The sequence below is a fragment of the Nelumbo lutea genome, chromosome 4 (assembly GCF_056320005.1).
Source record: "Nelumbo lutea isolate HS-2025 chromosome 4, American lotus-T2T, whole genome shotgun sequence".
NCBI classification, from domain to species: Eukaryota; Viridiplantae; Streptophyta; class Magnoliopsida; order Proteales; family Nelumbonaceae; genus Nelumbo; species Nelumbo lutea.
The window spans coordinates 38,758,934-38,781,577 of NC_142687.1; the positions used below are offsets into that span (position 1 = coordinate 38,758,934).

The 22,644-nt window shown below is 39.4% G+C and overlaps 1 protein-coding gene across 3 annotated transcripts in view; it reads right to left on the reverse strand.

Moving 5' to 3' along the window:
- The window catches only part of THO2, a 75,452-nt gene that overhangs the window by 47,113 nt on the left and 5,695 nt on the right, over positions 1-22,644 (reverse strand). For 2 of the 3 annotated variants that reach the window (XM_088985910.1, XM_088985909.1), the window contains exons 4-10: positions 21,827-21,886; positions 21,671-21,733; positions 11,736-11,816; positions 6,189-6,263; positions 6,047-6,094; positions 5,788-5,856; positions 5,528-5,661 (exon numbers count right to left, since the gene is read on the reverse strand). In XM_088985910.1, coding sequence (XP_088842036.1) covers positions 5,528-5,661; positions 5,788-5,856; positions 6,047-6,094; positions 6,189-6,263; positions 11,736-11,816; positions 21,671-21,733; positions 21,827-21,886 — 530 coding nt within the window. Of the gene's footprint in view, positions 1-5,527; positions 5,662-5,787; positions 5,857-6,046; positions 6,095-6,188; positions 6,264-11,735; positions 11,817-21,670; positions 21,734-21,826; positions 21,887-22,099; positions 22,119-22,644 lie in introns of those variants that run through there. The other variant, XM_088985911.1, reaches the window with a different exon arrangement.

A 22,644-nucleotide genomic window follows, 5' to 3' on the forward strand; every position in this document is an offset into this window, starting at 1 on the left:
CCCATAGTGTCCAACATACTGCAGCCCTCAGTCCTCTCCACATAGTCCTTCCCCTTTTTATACGCCACCTAAAAAAAGAAGGGGAAAAAAGGCCCTGCAAGTCTGATGGAGGATTCCAACTACACCCAAAAAGGGAGAAAACCCATTCCCAAATTGACCTCGCAAAATGGCAAGACACCAGTAGGTGAAAACCGGTCTCCCCACCCGCTTTACAACGAACACAATAATGAGGTGACAAGCAAGTATTGGGTCTCTTCTTTTGAGGTAGATCACCAGTGTTGAATCTTTCCAGATAGGCTTCCCAACAAAAACTACCAACCCTATGAGGTATTGCTCTGCACCAAACCTCATCAACAGGGAAAGGGGGGAAAGCAGGGCTGGTGGACTGACTTAAGACTTTGAAGAAGGAAGCACAAGAAAAGAAGCCATTGAGGGTAGGTGTTCAAATTCTAGAGTCCACCCTAGTGGGGTCTAAGACAAAGTTATCAAGAAGTGCAGTAAAGCTCGAAATACTGTCGAAGTCTAAGTCCCTCAAAGCCCTTCTTAGACCAAGTTCCACCCAAACCAAGACGTAGAAGAGGATGGGTGATGAAAGATGAGACTGGCTCATTTTTCAAATCAGATAAAGCACACAGAGAAGGAAACTGGTCCTTTAGAGAGGCACTCCCCACCCAAGTTTGTTCCCAAAATTTTATGGAATTACAGGAATTCAAATCATACCTGATATTAGAGGAGAATACTGGTAGCAGATCATGAATGGCTTTCCAAGGAGAATTGCTTGTGATCCTAGCTCTGAATTCTAGTGTCCCAACCATTGTGCTCCAGCCCATGTATACTTGCCACTATTCTAGCCCATAGCTTCTCCTTCTCCAAAGGGAACCTCCACAACCACTTCCCCAGAAGAGCCATATTCCTTCTTCTAATATTCCCAAGCCCAAAACCACCACAAGCCTTACTACTACACACTACCTCCCAGCTAACTCTACGATCCCTCTTCTCTCCCGGCTCCCATAGGAAATCTCTCATCAACTTCTCCAATCTGTTAGAAACCTTCATTGGGAATTTAAACACCGACAGGAAATAGATGGGTAAGTTAGCAAGCGTGGCCTTAATCAGTGCAATTCTCCCACCGAGAGAGAGGTAGTTCTTTTTCTAAGATACCAGTCTCTTTTCAAACCTTTCCACCACCGGGTTCCAAAAGCTCGCTCTCATAGGATTATCACCTAATGGCAACCCTAAGTAGTTCAATGGCCACCCCGAGACTTCACACCCCAGCACTTCTGCACTCTCCCTGATCTCTCCCTCCTCCATATTCACCCCCACTACACAGCTTTTCCCGAAGTTCAACTTCAAGTTGGACATTTGCTCAAACAATTGTATCACCAGTTTCAAGTTCCTAATAAAGCTCACATTACCGCCTTCACAAAACAGAACCGTGTCATCAGCAAACTATAAGTGAGCGAGGGGGGTTTCCACCCTCCCAACTCCCCAGCCTCTAATGAGCCCCCTAGAGTCAACTCTATGAATTAGTTTACCCAGGACATCCACAATTAATATGAACAAGAAAGGAGAGAGAGGGTCTCCTTGTCTTATACCCCTACTGGCTGGAAAGAAATATATCATTGTCCTGATCACTAGCATTGAATAATGACAATTCCGAACACAACCCATGATCCAATTACACCATCTAGCCCCAAACCCAAATTTGGTCAAAACTTTCCTCAAGAATTCCCAGTCCACCAAGTCATAAACCTTTTCCAAGTCCAACTTATAGACCATTCCCTTCTTTTTATCCCTCTTAAAGTTCTCCACACTCTCATTAGCAATTAAAATATGATCAGTAATTTGTCTTCCACTGACAAAAGCTCCTTGATCTTGTGCAATGATATCTGGCAATACCTCCTTCAGCCTCAAAGACAACACCTTTGCAATGATCTTATACAGGCTATTTACCAAGCCAATTGGCCTAAAATCCTTCAGGTGGGAGGCAACTTTCTTTTTTGGAATTAAAGCTATAAATGTAGAGTTCACACCCGGATTGACAATTCCTCTCCTGAAAAACTCCTCAAACACCTGCAAAAGATCATCTTTCAAAATATCCCAACAGTCCTAATAAAAAGCCATTGTGAACCCATCCGGCCTTGGAGCTTTTGTTCTATCCATAGAAAACACAGCCTCCTTGATCTCTTCCAAATCAAAGCTTCTTTCCAATCTTCTCCTGTTCTCCACCCCTACATCTGGCCACTCCAATCCTTCTACCCACACCCTTCTACTCATAGGCCTTCTTAGAATGGATTTGAAGTGCTCCACACATGCCCCGGCTATCTCCTGTTGTTGTATTAACTCGACTCCATCTACTACCAATTTCGAGATAAAGTTCCTCCTTCTCCTGCCATCTTCCAAAGAATGGAAATTCCTAGTGTTTCCGTCTCCCTCTTGCAGCCATTTACATCGAGATTTTTGCCTCCAGCTAATTTCCTCCTTATGCAAGCAGTCCTCTAACTGTCTCCTCAAACCTCTCCTAAGTTCATTGTCTTCCTCTCCAAATTCTCCCGGTTCTTCTTTAGAGTCAAGTCTTTCAAGTTGATCCATCAGAGCTCCCTTTCTTTCTTATATCCTCCCAAACTCCACAAGATTTCACTCATTGATTTTTGCTTTCAAAAATTGTAATTTCTTATGGAATCTCATCCCCTCCCATTCCACCATTGGGTTATATTCATACCACCACTCCCTTACTTTGTTAGTAAACCCTGAATGGAGTAACCACATATTTTCAAATCTAAAGGGGGTAGGTCCTCCACACCTTCTTTCCTCCTTACATAACACTATAGGCCAATGATTCGAGGTCACCCTTGGGAGAGATCTAGAAGCCAACTTTCCCCAATGTTCTTCCCAATCCAAAGAAAATAGAAATCTATCCATCTTAGAGAAAATTGGTCTAGATTGGAGATTTGACCATGTAAATGTATTGTGGGCTAGGGGAATCTCTTTAAGCTCAAAGGCACCCACAAAACTGTTAAACTTCCTCATGCTTTTTGTCACCTTCTGATTAATCTTATTGGATTCCTCCAAGAATCTGATCACATTGAAATCCCCACCCACACACCAGGGCCCATCCCATAGCCCTCTAACATCGGCCAATTCCTCCCACAACTCCTTTCTCTCTATAGTCATTTGGTCCATATACATTTGTGAGCACCCACACATAATCATCCTCTTGCTGCTTAAACTTCAAGGAAACCGAGTACTTTCCGATCAACTCCTCCAGACCTTCAACCACATTCCTCTTCCACATTGTTACAATCCCCCCGAAAGCACCCCACGAGGGAGCAACCACCCAACTAATCCCCCTAGCTTTCCATACACTCCTTGCCCATTTGTTATTAAACTCCGTTCTCTTAGACTCTTGTAACAGCACAATATCTAGGTCATACCTCCTTATTACCTCTTTTATCGTCGCTCTCTTCCTTGCACTCCCTATTCCCCTCACATTCCAACTAAGAATCTTCATTCCGCTTCTTTCTTAAACCCCCTTGCCACCTACCCACTACTTTCCCCCATTCCTTCTATCTCCTTTTACCTCGAACTTCTTGTCACCTTCTACATCTCTCTTCAGCCTCTCTACTTCACTCAACTTCCTCTTCTTTGTTCTGATCTCCTTCTTCCTCTTCTGTAAGCCTTCTTTCAGCACATTCAAATCTTCCAACCTACAATCCAACTTCCCTACAAATTCTGCTAACATGTCTTCTCTCACCGAGTCCTCCACCCCTGTCCTTCCTACAGAATCCCCTCCATCTCTGCCCACCTGCCCTTCCCTCCTCTCCTCTGGTACCACCTCTCTTCTCTCCTCTCCATCCATCCTCCCTCTGGAGACAAGTTGTTGTGCAGAAATATGGTTTCCACAGCAATGGGTGGGATCCGGTGGAACCAACCTCTCTTATGGGTGTGGGGTGTGGAAAGGGGTTATAAAGCCTACCCTCTTTTCCAGAAATGTATTAAATTTAAGGTAGGGAATAGATCCAGGCTGAAGTTCTAGTCTGATCCTTGGTGCACTGACCTTCCCTTGAAGGAATTGTTTCCCGACTTATTTGAGCTGGCAACTGATAAAGAAGCCTTAAGCTGATCAGGAAAAAAAAAAAAAAAAACTGATAAAGAAGCCTTGGTGGCAAATTGCTTTGGTGGTCCAGGATACTCTTTAGTCTGGGTTCCCTCTTTTAGAAGAGGATTTAATGAGTGGGAGATTCCACAGGTTATAGATTTGCTTTCAAGGCTGCAGGGTTTCAAGCTAAATCCTTTAGTTCCAGATCAGTGTTTTTGGGGTTGGTCAAAGGCTAAAGTATTCTCAGTGAAATCCTTCTACTCCAGTTTGGTGCCTGATTTCCTTAGCTCTTTCCCCAGTCCTCTAGTGTGGGGTAGTGTGGCCCCCTCTAAAGTGAAGTTTTTGGTCTGAGTGGCTGCTGAAGAAAGGTGTTTGACAAAGATAATGGTGATTAGAAAAGAAGTAGTGTTACCAGATGTAACCTTTGTTCTATGTAGGAAGGGGGAAGAAACTCCAAACCATCTGTCTCTTCACTGTGACTTTTCTTCAACAATCTGGGCCCACTTTCTCAAAGCTATTCAGCGCTCTACCTGCTTGCCTAATTCAGTAAAGGGCCTTTTAGAAGGTTGGAAAGTTGGGGGCATGAATAGAAAAGGCAGGATTCTGTGGAAAGTAATTCCTCTAGCAGTGCTGTGATCAATTTGGAGGGAAAGAAACAGAAGGATTTTCAACCAGAAGCAGCTTCAGGTTGAAAGGGTGATAATTTAATTGCAGATGACCTCAGGGTGGCTGAGGTCCAATCTGCTTTTCAAGGGAGATGTTCTGGCTTCTTGTGTGGCTGTAAATTTTTTTGAGGTTTCTTAAAGCTGTTTTCAGTTGTACATTCTCTTGTACAGTGAGCAGTTTGTTTGCTTTCCTCTGATTAATAAAAGTTTACCTTACCTTGTCAAAAAAAATTATAAATTTCGTCTTAAATTCTTACTCAGACGTAAAAGAGTAAATAATTAGACTTCTCATTTTCACAAAAAATCTGTTCTTCCACTGTGTCAAATGGTCAAATCGACTGGGAATACCAAAACAAAGACCAAAATACAAATAAGACCAACTAGGAGATGATCAAGATCAAAACCAACGTTTCATCTCATATTTTCTTTACTTAATCATTAAACCCAAGTTTCTTCAGGTATCCAAATGCCACAAGAGAGCTAATACCAATTGGTGAGGACCCAGTAATGTACATAGCAAAATGTGACTGTCAGTAACAAAAAAGCACTCAAAAATAAAGCATTTATATCACAGCTGACAAGAATCCCAACACTGACAAGCATATGCTTGGTGGAATTAAAAGAACAGGACATAACAAGAGATGAAACATAGGTCAAAACAAAAGTAGAAAGTATTGGGAACATACAATAACAAATACATTAAAAGTAGTAAAGAACAAACCCCAATATCATCATGGAACATAATCAAAAAACATATACTCACATGCTATCAAGATCAATGAACTCTGCTTTCACAAGCACAGCTGTAAGTCGATAGAGTCCAAAAGGCACAGGATTATTTACTTCCATGCGCTGATAATATTGGAACTTAAAGCCCAAGATTTGAGAAGCATGAGACTGTAAAGTAGGAAACATAATGAGTGAAAATGGCAATTTTTCATTCTGCAATCATTGTGCAACCAAAAAACACACCTATATAAGCAGTTTATGCAATATTATGGCCTACAGGATATCTTTCCATACCTTTGGGAAAAGAGGTATCAAGTCTAAAAAGACACCATTGTCAGGCTGAAGTTCAAAACATTCCAAAACCTAATAAATCACATAACAAAAAGAGCATCAGGTCCATGAGTACTGCAACAAAGATGGAGCCACATTTCATATAATGAATCATGAGTTTTAAGTTCATTTCTGGACATATAAAGGCTATCTAGTAAGACCTAATACACATACAACAATGAGTAAAACAGGCAAAAAATATGGAACATAACAACCAACTTACAATATCAAAAACACGATTCGGATCCAGATCAAAGTGTCCAATTAGTGACTGCAGAAGTTAAAATATAGCGACAAAATTGATAAATAACGATTATAGTAGTTTAGAATAAGTATTTGCAAGACTATTATGTTTAAGGAAAAACCTTAATGATGCTGATCATTGCTGTTGATGCATTGTTAGTTGAAGCTTCAGGACCACTTCGGCAGAGAAGTGTAACCTACAAGAAAATGAATAACAAGAAGGCAAGCTTGTAACTTCCTGTTTCTTTTTTTTTTCTTTTTTTATAATTAACTGAATCGGCAGTCACTGCTAGAAGTAAAACCACGAAGTTAGGAAAGTCTTAGTGCAAACAATAGGAGTACTCCCCCCCCAGCCAAGGTACAAAGTCAACTAGCTCACTCATTCATAAATGTAAACAGACCGCATCATTGTAAATACTTTACAGGAGGTTAGACATTAAAGAGAAACGCAACATCCAAGAAATACAGGTTTAGAAATTTTCATTATATAGAGTTTAGAGGATTCTTCCATGATAAATGTTATTCTGGGAGATAGAAAAAGAGATGAGAAAAAATATTAAATACATGTCAAATGAAAAAGGGGATAAGCACGATATATATATATATATATTAAAAGCATTTGGGGTGGGGGGGGGGGGGGGGGTGGGGGGGGGATGAACAACAAACGTACTATAGATAGAAGTCAAAACAACAATCAATAGATGAACATATTCAGAAATACTACATCATCAAGGGAATGAATTATGAGACAATACTGAATACACCACCACAGAAAAATGGATTTTTTTTCCTTACTAGGAGAACAAAATGAATGATGTCTAAGAATATAAATTAGCAATGATAGATGTGTGCATTAGAAAATGGAAGAAAAATGGGGAAGGAAATAATGTCCAAGAATTAGGTAGGAAATCTAAAGAAAGTAGCAAAGGAGGTTCTAGGAGAATCTAAAGAGAATTGGATAAGTGCTAAAGAAACTTGTGGTGGAATGAAGAGGTTCAAAATATGATCAGGTTAAAACGAGCATATTATAAAGATTGGCAAAAATCTAAAAATAGATAAAATTTGGAAGAATATAAAACCACAAGAGAAGAAATTAAAAAGAAAGTAAGCTAAATTTAAGGCATATAATGAGCTTTATCATAAACTAGGCACTAATGAGGAAGAAAAAAGGAATTTATAAACTACCAAAGATGAAAGAAAGAAAACGCAAAAATTTAAACCATATTAGGTGTATTGAAGGGGAAGATCAAGGAGTCTTGGTTAGGATTTGGGCCTGAGAAGAGACTTGAGAGAGCATGAGTTAGATCAGGTTGCCTTGCTTTAGAAACTCTTTGATTCTTTTATTTTGGATCCTTCTTTATCAGATAGTTGGGTTTGGACCCCTCACCCAAAGGGCTTTTTCTCTTATGCTTCTTTTTTTCCTCCCTGTGCTCAGCTTCTTCCTCTCCAAATTAAGATAAGGCTTGCCTTAGCTTGGGTACCTCCTGAAGAAGGATTTATAAAGCTCAACTTTGATGGTAGCAGCCTTGGTAATCCAGGGCCCATAGGAATAGTTGTTTGATGGTTCTACTTTCAACTGATCAAAAAGGAGAGGAAGACTAATGTGGAGGTGTACAAGGGCAGCAGTAATCAGGACCTTATGGGAGGAGAAAAATAAATGTATATTCAAGGAAAAGAAAAAGAGCAAAGAAGCATTAATTGAAGGGATTATGGCAAAAGTGGCTTTCTGGACAAAGACACTGGAGTTGTTTTCAGCTTTCTCTATTGATGACATAATAAGGAACTGGAGAACAATTGTAGCCCCAACTTCAGCCAAGCGGAAGTCACTAAAGGGTTGGGATTCCTGAAATTAAACTTTGACGGAAGTAGTTTTGGGAATCCGGGTCCATCTGGAATTAAAGGGGTTTTAAGAAATGAAAGCGGAGTGATCATGGGCATGTACTCAGCCCCCATTGGATTGTGTGATTCTGTAACAGCAGAACTGAATGCAGTGATTTACGGGATGCAGAAAATTAAGGAGATGGGGGTAAGAAAGCTAATAGTTGAAGGTGACTCCAAAATAGTAATATGTTGACTAAAACAGAATGAGAAGGCTCCTTGGTTTTTTAGAAACAAAATCAAACAATTCAAGAGGCTCTCAAGGGATAAGCAGCTGATAATTCAATGGACTCCTAGGTCAGCAAATAGTCTAGCTGACCAACTAGCAAAGCAAGGGGTAAACAGGGCAGTGTGTTTCTGGGCTCAGTTGTAAGACTGAATATTAAATTGTCTTTGAACTTTCTTGGTGGTAGCCGAGGCTGCCTTAGAATTTGTACATTTCTCTTTATCTAAGTAATAAAATTTGATGTTGATGCTGATCAAAAAATAAATAAATAAATTAGTATATTCAGAATTGCAAAAGGCCATATAATTGCTTTATTTTCAGGTCCTGTAGGAGTGGGAGACTCTTTCCATGATGATTTGCAAGTAGTTTTGCAGGGAGCACAGATTACTAGAGAGCTGAACATTGATGAGTTGCTACTTGAGGGGGACTCTAAGTTGATAGTTGGGGGGCTAAGGAATCCGGACACTGTAGTTTGGACTTGCAGAGAAGCAATGAAAAGGTTTAAATGGTTGGCCATTAACATGATTGTAAGAATTCTTTGGGAAAGGAGATCGGTGAATGGGATAGCAAATTACTTAGCTAAGCAAGGAATGCAAAGGGTGTAAAGATAGTGAAGGTTAAAGTTATAATTTTATTTCTCTTTTATATCTTGTACACACTCTTTCTGTTCTTACTGTGTACATTTACTCTTTGTAACATAAGGGTCGAGTTTCCTTTTTATCTCTTTCAATATAAATACTTTTTTCTTGGTGTGGCCAACCATTAGACACACCTCAAAACTGTTCATCCTTCTCTTGCTCAAACTACACTGATAGAGGGTTCACCTATTTCAGGCTCAATTGTATTTTTATTTGTAATTCAGGCTGCATCTTGCACCTCACTATGGGAAGCTCGTTGTATAAGTTGTCATTTCTCAGTTTTTAATAAATCCAACCTTTACTGATCAAAAATAAAAGATGAAAAAAAATATTTTGAAAAATTATTAAATGAACAACATCCAAAGGGTGCTAGTAGAGGAGAGATTAGTCATACTAATAAATGTTGGAAATAACATGTAACTTCATAAAATTAGAATTGCTAAAGTGAAAGAGACATATATAAGATGAAGGGAAAAGCATTAAGACCATATGGTATTCCAATAGAGGTGCGGAAAGGTATGGAAGAGGTAGGCTTATTGGCTTATTATGGCTAACTAAGCCATTTGCTGAGGTAACGAATGAAAAGAAGATGCCTGATGAATGGAGAAAGAGCAATATGGTGACTACTTTTAAGAACAAAAGTGATATACAAAGTTGTAATAGTATCCGGGGATTAAACTCATGAGCCACACTATGAAACTTTGGGAGAGAACAATTGAACAAAGGCTACGGCATGAAACAAGTATATCAGAAAACCAATTTGGGTTCAAGCCAAGGAGATCAACCATGCAAGATATCTTTCTTTTATAACAATTGATTGAAAAGTTTGGAGAAAAGTAGAGAGATCTCCATATGGTGTTCATTGATCTAGAGAAGCATATGATAGAATCCCTAGAGAGGTAATATCTAATATGAAGGCAAGTCATGGGAAAAAAAGGAACCCCCAATAGGTATATAAATCTAAGGCCATGTTTTAGAGTGCTTAAAAATAAGTGCTTATTTGGGTTGGACCACACCATTAAGCACTTATTGGTGTTTGGGAAATAAGCCCAAAATATGTGATTATTTTAAAAATAAGGGTTTATTTTTTAAGCCCAAGTTTCCAGCTTTTTTAAGTGCTTATACAATAAGCACTTATTCAATTTTTTCTTCCAAAATTATCCCTAATTGAATTTTAAAATACCAATTATAAAACTATCCCTAGTTGAATTTTACAGAAGTACTTTTATAAAAGTGCTTTCGTAAAATTTGAAAGAAAATGAAGGACAAAATGGTCACAAATGCTTATTTAAGTGCTTATTGGATAAAAAAGACTACCAAACGCCCAATATGAAATAAGTGCTTATTCAAATAAGCACTTATTTTTAACATAAGCACTCCCAGACATGGCCCAAGTAAGGACACACATGAGGGTGCAATAACCAATGTTATAACGCTTGTAGGAGAGAACTTAGATTTTGCAATTACAATGGATTTTCACCAAGGTTAAACACTTAGCCCTTACTTATTTGCATTTATCATAGATGAATTGACTAAACATATTCAAGAAGAGGACCCATGGGGCATGTTGTTTGTTGATGACATTGTTTAATTGATGAAACTAATAAAGACTAAAGGAAAATTTAAGTTTATGGACCCATAGAAACAAGCAATTTCATAATAAGTAGGACTAAAACAAAATATATAATATGTAATTTTAATAATGAGAAGAAGAAGAAGAAGAAGAATGCAAATGAGGATACACTTAGGATTGGAGATCAAGAGATAATGCAATGTGACCTTTTCCAGTACCTTGGTTCAATAATTCATAACAAGGGAGAGATTGAGGAGAATATTGCCCAATAGAATTAGGTAGGGTGGGCAAACTGGAGAGTGCATCTAGAGTCTTATGTGATACACAAATACCATTTAGATTGAAAGGAAAGATTTTACAAAACAGTTGTGAGGCCAGCTATATTGTATTGGGCAGAATGTTGAGCAGTAAAGAAATAACAAGTCCATAAAATAAGTGTGGCAGAAATGCATATGCTCAGATGGATGAGAGGAAAAACTAGAAAGGATATGGTCAGAAATGAAATCATTAGAAAGAATCTAGGAGTAGCTCCAATAGGTAATGAAATGAGAAAAAGAAGATAAGACAGTTTGGTCACATGCATAGAAGACCACCAACAGCACCCGTAAGCGAAGTGATCTGTTACAAGTTGAAGAGGTTACATGGGTGAGGGATGGACCAAAAAGGGCATGGTTCAAAGTAGTTAGAAATTATTTTAAGTACTCATAATCTAGCAATGGATATGGCATTAAACAGAATGGAATGACGAAACAAGATTCATGTTGCCAACCCCGAATAGTTGGGAAAAAGGCTTGGATGATGATGATGACACCACCACAGAAAACCTCCTACTTTAAAGAGCAACACAGTTTAACTAGGAGAAAGACAATGAGAATCGCACTACTTGAAATAGTTTGAGCTTGGAAAAAGAAATTAAATTTCTTTCCTTTTTTAGTCAACAGATGGAAATGTTTAAAAAGACCATGGTAAAGGACATGAATTCCAAGATTTGGTAAAGGGGAATAGGTCAGTGCAATTGTAAGTGACAAGTGTAAAAAAAAAGTTTGAGAGCAGCCACTTATTGCAAGAAAGTCAAAGGTAAGGTCTGTACCCAGTCTACCCCCCAAGACCCCAGATAGTGGGAATCCGGATTGGGCAGTGGCCCTGCAAGTACCAAAACTTTCGTACATTAAGATTGTATAGTCTAGTTAAGACTTAAGACATTGAAAAGAGCAATCATCTTCCTGGAAACAGCCTAGAGTTTGGAATTATAAAATTGAATCCCTTTGGCATGCCTCTGAACCAATATTGCTAAATAACAAACCCACTAACCCATTACATAAATAAACACAAGCAATTCAAATTTGAAACATACCAGCTTAGCATAACCCTCACTTTCTTCCCTAAGAAGGTTGAATTTTGTTTGCTGATAAAGAAGGCGGGTGTTTACCCTGACCTGCAATTCACAAAATACTTTTAAAGATGCTACACTACAAAAATATATGGGGAATTCCCAAATATAGATATCCAGCATATCAAACATATGTCAAACATAAAAAATGTTTCTAACTGCAGATTGGATGGATGAATTAGTCTGCATTCATTTACTTTCAGAATGTAAAAAAAGGCATGTAGTATGCAGTTTCTATTGTATGTGTTGGAGGTTACAGGGGTAAGTTTGTAATGTTAATAAATTTTGGGAACTTGGATGTGTTTATGGGAGGAAGAGGGGCCTGTATGAAATTCTGATATTAAGTAGGAATTTTGCTTATTTAAGCCATTGGTTGCGTGCGATTAGGGTTGAGTGACAGTGGATATTTTGTTTTAAGTCTATAGAGAGTTCAGACATGTATCTCTTGTTCTTATAGTGGATATTTTTCCCTCTTTCCCCATGGATGTAAGCTACCAAGCCAAACCACATTAAACCTTGGTGTTTTCCCTATTTCTTCGTCTTAATTTCTTCGTGATTTACTATTCTCCTTCATGTTAATTGACATGGTATTAGAGCAGGTATAGTGTAGAAATTAGTTTGGTGAACCAAGGAAGACTAGCAATCGAGTTACTGTTCACAGTTGTTCACACAAGGTCTGTAGTGCTTTGAATCTGTGAAGCAATCTGATAGGGACTTTTACCATTCAATGAAGAATATTTGCGAGTATCTTCCATCATTTTTCTAGAATTTTACTAAACCCCTCAAGGGGTGATATTGCTTCTTTCAGAAACCAGGAAAAAGTAAGATCAGATTTGGAATTTAGACATGACCTTTTTAGAGTTCAGGTCATTTTTTTAAGAGAAAGAAGATCAAAGGGTCATTTGGGCAAGAAAATCTGATCTGGAGGTATATTAGGGTGTCTTCCAGTCCTTATTTTTAATGCTATTAAAGCTTTTTTTATTCTCTTCCGGAGGTATATATATATATAAATGGAAAGATTTATATTTTTCCTTCTTGTCTTGTGGGTTATGCTCCCTAGCATATGAACTAGTTCATATCTTCAAGCAGATTCTGGTTTCTATGTTGCATATCAACTGTTTGATTAATTATCTTAAAGGTTGGTTGTTGATTATTTGGTCAAGCTTGGCGTTCTTTTTTTTTTTTTTGTGAGTTCTTTCTTTTCAAAGAAATGTTATAGAAATTCTGCAACTTCTCTGGTCTATTTATGATTATCAATATCAACATGTGATATTGGATCTCAAGGTGACCTATTTGGTGTTCGAGAAAATGACTCAAAGCTACAAATTTTCTACAATGGTTCCCCATTGTTATGATCGGTTCTAATCTGATCTTGTTTGTGGCTTAGCTTGATATTTAGACTATTTTGGTGAACGACGGATCTATTATCATTGGCCAATATCTGGTTTGTTTACCTCATACATGTTTTGCATGGAAGGTGTTTGATAAAATGTTTCACAAATGATTTAAAAATATGATCTTTCAGTAAAATCTGCTAAGTTAAGAAATGATCATTTGAGAGGAACTGAGATGGGAGGGAAAATGGAGGAGATGGAGTTCGTGCAGGCAGGTCAGTGGAGGAGATCCTTGAAGATGGAAGCAAAAAATCTCCTGTTCGAAGAAATGAGAATCAAGGGGAAGGCAAGCCTGAAGGTAAGGGAAGCGAAAAAGGGTACAATATTGCTGGAAGGATTAGAAGTGATCGAGTGGCTAAGAAAGTTCATAGCTGGAGCCTGTTCAAAAGGTAAGCAGATAAACTGGCAGGATTTTAGTACGCTAGAAGGGAGAAGATATGCTGTTGAATGTAAGAGGAATAGAAAGGGGTTCTTCATAGCTTTGGCTGAATTTTTTGGTAAGGGACAAAGGCAACAGTGTGTCTACCAGCAGGAAAACAGAACCAAGGCTGGGGGGAAGTTGACTGGTTGCTCAAAGAGTTCTTAGTTCAAAGAGTAGAAAATGAGAAAAAAGCCTCCAGGGAGGAGAAGGCTTATCTCAGTAACAGCAGGGTACAACAAGGGCCAGTGGTCATGGCAAAAACAAAAGGCCATTGCAGAATGGTGGGAGGTCTAGAGGAGGAGTGGGATAGTAAGTTTGTGATACAAGTCAAGGAAAAGGTTAATGATTGGAGGAGGGTAGCTGACTTACTGGCAACCAGGTTGAAGTTGAAGAGTGTTTTCATAGTAACCCCCTTCGATAACTGTAAAGTCATCCTAGATCCATTAGAGAATGATTTGGAAATATTAGCTATCAATGTTCAGGCTGAGTTCGGATCATTCACAGTCTTCAAATGGAATCCAACATCCAACTCCAAGGATTTTTTTGTTGAAGATGGTGTGGTGGTGCATGTAATAGGCTTGTCGTTCCATCTATGGAAACAAGAAATAGCAGAATCTATAGCTGTGTTGTGTGGAGGAATCTTGAAAGGTGCTTTCTGGGGCGATCTCTATTCAGTAGCAATCTTGCTAAGTGGTGTGAAGCCAGAAGAAATTCCACGAAAGGTGGAGGTACGAACAGAGGAGAGCTTTGTCTCTGTGTGGTCACATAGGACGAAAAGAAGGGCCCAATCGAGTGGATCCCTTTTATGGTGGGCTGGAGAAGGCTTCTCAAGTAAAGGACTTAAAGTTGGGCTCCTATAGTCTTGAGCCCAATTATAAGACAGATGGGCCAAGGGGCATGTTAGGTAAGTACGTGAATGGGAGGAGGGATGAGCTGATAGACGAGATAAAGTGTCTATCTTCTTCAACCCCGAACCCTTCCTCTCGACCGAACAGATCAGGCACAAAAATGTTTCAAGACTCGCAGTCTTGAGGCTCTCTACAGTGGGTCCCATCCAACCTGGCGAACCGTCTCTCACCAGATAGGCGCAACCCAAGATACCTGAAGCCTAGTGTTGAGAACAAAACAGGGCTTGAAGATTGGTTGAGTGAACAAAACAGCAATGACGATTCTGATAGAGACGAAACGCTAAGTCTGGGAAGTTTGTCTCCAAAAAGCAACAATGATCTTCTTGAAACAGAAAGTTTGCATACAGAGTTGTTGTTTTTAGAGGAAGAGACTGAAGAGGCAGGTGGCGGGAAGACAAGGAATGGTGAAGAAATTGGTTCTAAAGCTGTTAAAACTCCTCCTCCCTTCATCGAGGGAGCTGACCGTGAGACTAATGAATTACAGGATGTTGGTGGAGATGGACAAGAATCGGCCGTGAGGATGGATGCGGGTATTCCAGTATCGAAAACACAAAGAAAGGTTTTCCAAGTGGGTAGGTCGTCAGGAAGTGAATCTTTCACCATGTCTACTTCACAACCTTGTCCAAAAAGGAGAAAAGCTTTAAAACCTTTTGTCGCCTGTCAGCAAGTCATTTCCAGTGATTCTAGTCCTACCCCCGTTCTATCAGGTATGGGTGTCAATTCTGTTTTAGGTACTGACTTGTTTGCTATGTCTGTAACAGATATCCCAGCTTCCCATCCAGGAGTTTCTGATGCAAGAGAGAGGGTGATAGTGGAAGGAGGAGAGAGGGTGTTGGAAGGAAGTAGTAAGGGGGAGGCGGATAGAATTTGGGAGTTGATCTGTACAATGATGGAGGAACAAAATAAAAAGGAAGGACTCGTAGAAAGATGTTGTAGCCAAAATAAGTGTGAGAAGGGTAAAATTCTTTCTCAAACATTGGATGGAAAGGATGGAGAAATTGGGAAGGGGGGGGAAGAAGAAGAAATAAGAAAAAAAGATTTGAAGTGGAAGGGTTAATTTCAGACATTGAGGGGGACTTAGAATTCAGTGGTAAAGGGGATAGGAGAAAGGGCCTAAAATGAGGAGAATATGGCCTCTTATTGGGTTCCTTTGCTATTTTGTATCGATGAAAATTATTAGCTGGAATGTAAGAGGGTTAGGGAGTGCAAAGAAGAGAAGGGCAATCAAAGACCTACTCCATACGGAAAAACCTGATATTGTGTTGTTACAAGAATCCAAACTGATGGAATTAGTTGGGAGATGGGTGAGGAGTTTTTGGAGGGCTAGAGGTTTAGGTTGGAGATCGTCTCCTTCTTGGGGAGCCTCGGGGGGGATTGTAACATTGTGGAGGGAAGATGTGGTGGAAGTAGTGGAAGAATTGATAGGCAGATTCTCAGTTTCCATTAAGTGCAAGAATGTAGAAAATGGGTGTGTATGGGTCTTAACCAATGTCTATGGCCCTATTTCCTATAGAGAGAGGAATGAGATGTGGGAGGAACTATATGCAATCAAGGAGCTATGAGATGGTCCTTGGTGCCTGGGCGGGGATTTTAACGTCATTAGATTCTCTAATGAAACCAGTAATCCCCAATAGGTAATCTCAACAAGCATGAAGAAATTTAATGGGTTTATTGAAGATTGTGAATTGAAGGAAATACCTCTGTTGCTCGAAGTTGGATAGATTCCTTTTTAATCTTGCCTAGGAGAATAGTTTGGAAAACTTGGTTGCTAGGGCATTACCCAGGGTCACCTCCGATCACTGTCCTATCCAAATAGGAACTGAGTCTTTTCCTATAGGACCCAAACCTTTTAGATTCGAAAATATGTGGCTTACCCATCCAGATTTTGTGAAAAAAAGTGAAGGAGTGGTGGGGTGAGGAGGAGAGGGGGGTAAAATGGAAGGGGGTCAAGTTTCATAAGAAATTAAAAAGGTTGAGAGCCAAAATAAATGAGTGGAATAGAGATCAGTTTGGTAGAATTGAGGAGCAAAAATTGGGCCTAATCTCTCGAATAGAGAATTTGGATGTAAAGGAATCTCACAATGGGCTGACCGAGGAGGACAGAGTGTTAAGGAGACAATTAAAAAAGGAGTTGGAAGAAGTGTTATTGAGGGAAGAAATCGGTTGGAGACAAAAATCTAGACACAAGTGGATTAAGGCGATGGGAACACTAGATTCTTCCATGATTTGGCAAATGGAAGACGAAGAAAGAATTTTGTGACCAATCTAGAGTTAGGAGAGGAGGTGATTACCAACCAGGATGACATAGCCAGAAAATTTGTGGACCACTTCAAATCGATTTATAGAAGGCCTTTGAGTGAGAGAACAGTCATGGAAAGGGTGGATTGGCCAAGAATTAATGAAGGAGTGGCTGGAAAGGGATTTCGAGGAAGAAGAGATTAAGAAAGTTGTCTTTCTAATGGATAGATCCAAGGCTTCGGGTCCAGATGGCTTTATAATGGATTTTTATCAAGACTGTTGGGAGGTGTTGAAAGAGGATCTAGCTGAAGTCTTCAAGGAATTTGCAGACAATCACACTATAAGCCCTGGAATTAATGCCACCTTTTTGGCCTTGATACCTAAGAAGAATGATGCCAACCACCCAAAAGATTATAGGCCTATTAGTCTGGTGACAAGCATCTATAAAATTCTGGCTAAAGTGCTCTCATTGAGGATCAAAACAGTCCTCCCTACCATCATTAGTGAAACTCAGGGGGCTTTCATTCAAGGGCGACAAATAACAGATCAGATCTTAATTGCGAATGAGTGTGTGGAGGAAATGAAAATATCTAGTAGGAAATGATTCATTTGTAAATTGGATATTGAAAAGGCCTATGATTTGGTGGACTGGGAGTTTCTATTAGAGGTTATGCGAAATGGTGGATTTGGGGACAAGTGGTGTAGTTGGATCTTTGGGTGTATCAGTACTTGTCACTACTCTATCCTGGTAAATGGTACGGTGAGGGACTTTTTTCCAGCTTGCAGGGGTGTCAGGCAAGGGGATCCACTTTCACCCTTCCTTTTTACCTTAGTAGCTGATGTGATTAGTAAGATCATTACTAAGGTTGACAGTGAAGATGCCATTAGGGGTTGGAGAATAGGGAGACACCAAGTCCCCGTCACCCACCTTCAGTTTGCAGACGACCTAATGATTTTTTGTGAAGGAAGTCTTAGTGAAAAGGTAGCAAACCTGAAGGAGCTAATAAAAGGATTTGAAAGTGTCTCTAATTTGAGAATAAATCTGGAAAATAGTTGCGTAGCAAGTATAAATTTGGAGGTAGAGGAGGTCGAGGCTATTGCGGAGTGTCTTGAGTGTTCCACCTCTACTTGGCCTATGTCATATTTAGGACTTCCTTTAGGGGCAAATCCTAGGGAGAGTAGATTTTGGACCCCAGTGTTAGAAAAGTTTGAGAAGATATTAGTCTCATGGAAGAGGAACTATATCTCTTTAGGAGGAAGAATTACCCTAATAAGAGCTACCTTGGCTAACTTACCTACCCATTATTTGTCTGTCTTTAGGATACCAGTTAGGGAAGCTAGGAAGATGGAGAAGTTGATGAGAGACTTCTTATGGGAGTCGGAACAAGAGAAAAATGATCACTTGGTTAATTGGGAAATTGTGTGCAGAAGTAAAGAAGATGGGGGTTTGGGAATTGGGAGGGTAATTAGAAAGAATCAAGCTCTGTTAGGGAAATGGTTGTGGAGATGGCCTTTGAAAAGAGAGAGATCGTGGCATGAGGTGGTGGGAAGCATTCATGGGAGGTCAGAGAATGGATGGGATGCTAGTGTATCGAGGCAAGCTAACCTAGCAGCACCTTGGAAGGCTATTCCTCAATTTTATCAGGTATGATGTTTGTTCTGGCAACTCTATCCTTTTTTGGGAGGATATTTGGGTAGGAGACTCACCGTTAAAGGATTTGTTCCCTTCGCTTTTCTCTATTTCTTTGTACAAAAAAGAGGTGGTCTCAAAATTTGTCTCACCTTTGGGAACACCCTTAGATCCTACTTGGGATTTTGGGTTTCTTAGAGGACTTAGGGATGCTGAAATTGAGTCTCTTTCCTTTTTGCTTGGGTGTCTTAATCAGGTTTGTTTGGATCCCTCCAAGCCAGATAAGAGGGTTTGGACTCCTAGATCCAATGGAACCTTCACTTGTGCTTCTTTTTTCAAGTCCATCTCTCAACTTTCTACTCACCAACCCTTTCCGTCAAAAGAAATTTGGTGTAGGCCAGTTCCCCCAAAAATTATGGCTTTTTGTTGTAAAGTTTTCCATGGGAAAGTAAACACTTTAGACAACCTACAAAAGAGAAGACATTTTCTCTGTATTTCTCCTAATTGGGGTATCCTCTGTAGAGCTCACCGTGAGGATTGTTACCATCTATTAGTATCTTGTCCCTTTTCTGCAGACCTTTGGGCTTGGCTACTTTCGTTGTTTGGGGGTAGTTGGAGTCTACCAGCAGAAGTTCACATGCTCTTCAACCATTCTATCTTTTATTGGCCTACAAAAATAGGGAGAATTATGTGGAGATATGCTCGTGCTGCCTTGACTTGGACTCTTTGGGAAGAAAGGAATCTCAGAATTTTTCAAGATAAGGAAAGGAATAGCCAAGATTTGAAAGACTGTGCGTTAAACAAGGCGATACATTGGTTGAAGACCTTGGAAATCTTTCATCAATTCTCCTTTAATGACATTTGGAGAAATTGGTCAGCAGTAGCAAGGTGTTCATCTCTAAAGGCCAAATCAATTACAAGCAGGTCTCCTCCACCCGAAGGCTCAATTAAGTTGAACTTTGATGGAAGCAGCATGGGTAATCCAGGATTATCCGGAGTGGGGGTGCTTTGAGAAATGAGAAGGGAGAGATTTTGTTGCTCTACTCAGGTCCTTTGGAAATTGGTTATTCCATCAGGGCAAAACTTTTAGCTGCTGTACAAGGGGTCCAATTTGCAAACCAGTTGGGGGTACAACACCTAATAATCAAGGGGGATTCCAAAGTGGTGGTGGGTTGGTTGAAAATTTCTGAAGAGGCTATGTGGCGATACAAGAATGAAATGAATAAATTTAGTTGGTTGACAAGGAATATGTTGGTCACTGTACAGTGGGTGGGGAGATCAGCAAATACCTTGTCAGATGTGTTAGCTAAGCAAGGGGTAAATAGGGAAGAATTATTTTGGGCACAGTTGTGATTCTTGTTTTTCTTTCCTAGTTTACTTGTAAGTTTCAAGGAGGGGCTGCAGCTCGCGCCTCTCGTTGGGATGATGTATGAACTCACTCTAATTTGCTTCTGAATCAATAAACTTATTATTATTCATCCAAAAAAAATGTTTCAGCAATGATCATTTAGTATGCTCATCAATTCTGAGTTATGTTGAGGAAATCCTTGGAGTTTTGATCTCCTTAGGTGGCATGGGGTTTTGATTCACTTTATATAGTTGGTTTTCCGATTGACCACCTCCAATTCCTCAATTTGGTTTATGGAGTTCATAATTGGCTTTCTGTTGGCCAACTATGATTCTTTGTGTTGGTTTATGAAGTTCACCTTAGTTGGCTTTCCGCTAGCCAACTATGTTTTGGTGATTTTATTGGAATTTTTAAATATCTAGTTGTTGGACATGGTTCTTCAATTCGGTGATTGTGATTGGCCTTTTGATGGCAAACTTCGATTCTTTGGCATGATATGTGTTGGTTTTCTATTGGCCAGCTTCAATTTGGTGATTACTATATCATGACTTGGCTCTACTTGGCTTTCCAACATGAGTTCATTCAGCTTTCTAACATCCAACTTTGGTTTCTATTTTCTAAGAGGCCCCTTCAGCATCCCAAGTTTCATGGTTGTTACTTCAACAATACACCTATTGCCATGTTGGTTGCTTCAACAATACACCTATTTTCATTGAGGTTGCTTCAACATCCTTACTTGCAAACTCAAACTGGTTTCCCCAACTTGAGTTTGAGGGAGGGTGTAGAGAGATAGTATTGTATTTGGTCGTATTTGAGTTTTCTTTCAAGGAAGGTGTTGGAGGTTACAGGGTATATTTGTAATGTTGATGAAATTTGAAAACCTGCATGTATTTATGGGAGGAAGAGGGGCTCGTGTGAAATTTTGATATAAGTGGGTCTTTTGCTTATTAAAGCCATTGGTTGTATGGGGTTAGCGTTGAGTGAGAGTGGATATTTTGTTGCGAGTCTACAGAGAGTTCAGTCATGTACCTCTTGTTCTCATAGTGGACATTTTTCCCTCTCTTCCCATAGATGTAGACTAACGAGCCAGACCAAGTTAAACCTTGGTGTTTTCTCTATTTCTTCTTATTTTCTTCTTGATTTACTACTCTCTTTCCTATTAGTTGACAGTATGTAAAGCCCACTATGTTCCTTTATCATTTGGTAACTAACAAAATGCACACAAGGACATACACCCATAAGCATGGTTCTTTGGTAAAGATAAAAACAATTGCACCATAAGCACATATTAGTAAACTTTGCTTATAAGCATACAGTTTTGTTCAGATTTCCTAATTTTTTATTTACTATATCCAACATCCTACATCTGCATTGAAACATAGCACCATATCCTTGTCACATCATCAGGTCATAGTTAAGATATCAAGATATGAACTTTAATATGAATTTAACAATCCAACAAATGGGCACATTGGCATGCCTGTATGTATATCTAAAATGTATATATCGCTGTTGCTATACAGGATCCTAATTCTGTCTCCTAGTTGTCATTTAATTTGCATCAAAGGTATTTTAAGGGGTGGGGATGGGGATGGGTGGAGGGGTTTGAACCCAGGTTGTAGTTTGCACTAGTATTAGGATGGTAGAAGTACCTCTCCAAAGCCAAGACCATTTTAGCATTCTTCCAACATTATGCAGAAATATCTATGTTTGAATTTTGTTCTCAAAGAGTAGACAGAGTTGAAACAGTTGTACATAACACAAGGAACTGCATCAATAGAGCCATTAAGAACCTCAAAAATCTCTGAGGATCACAACAACTCACAAGTGCACCCTCATGATGTTGTATCAAAGACGACTAGTACATACTTTCCCCAATCAACATGTAAATCATGCAGTGAAAGTCCACGTCAATAAAAATCACAAATGAAACTAAAATGTGAAGTTATTAATCTGATACCTCTTTTGCCTTTAAATCCTGGGCCTTTATCTTGATCATTTCAGACTCCCATAGAAATTCTTCCTAGAACATATTAAAAAACAAACAAATGAATTGAGAAGAAGCAAAACACAATGACTAAAAAGACTGTTTAACTCAAAAAAGAGGAATAGCTACCTCGCATCGTTCCTGGAAAAGCCTCAATGGGACCAGTGTAGACTCCAGTAGCCATTTTGCCTGAATGAGAAAAATATGATGAAAGATACCAAGAAAAAAATGAAAGATTTATAAGCACCCATAACATGCACAACAATGTGATGGTAATGATATCCAATCAATTGAACATGACAAACGAGTGGGAGTAGGGAAGAAGACAAAAACTGAAGAAAGAATAAAGAAGGAGCACAAGAAAATACATGTTTCACTGAACATTTACTATTGCTTACAGACCAATATTTGCAGCCAAAGCTCAGGCTTTGGGACACAAGATTTGTAGACAGTCTGGTGCCCCATGGTTTGCCACATTTCCTACACTTAAACAACCAGTTCACTATATGACCCCAAATACAAACATGTTAAAATATTTGGATGATAGAAAAATGTTACATTAGAAATCTCAAACTCTTAGATAGCACAAAAACAGTACACTAATATCATGCTGATTTCAGCCAAGGTGAACAGCAGAATTTTTTTCTTCTTGGCCAAGATTTGGAGGAAGCAGGAAAGCAAGGATAGTTTGGAGACGCATCCCCTTTGGTGTGTGTTGGGTCCTGTAGAATGAAAGGAATAGAAGGCTTTTCGAAAACAAAGGTAAAAGTACTAAAACTCTGGGTTCTCTGGTGCGGAAGCTAGTAGCGGATTGGGTTTGGCCGTTTGGGTGCTTCCAGATTTTGATCAAGCTAGTAGTAGATAAGACTTGGGGGAGAAATTCTGGAGTGTGTTGGAAATTCAATCTGTGTAATTTATTTCAGTTTCTGCATCAGTCTATGTATTCT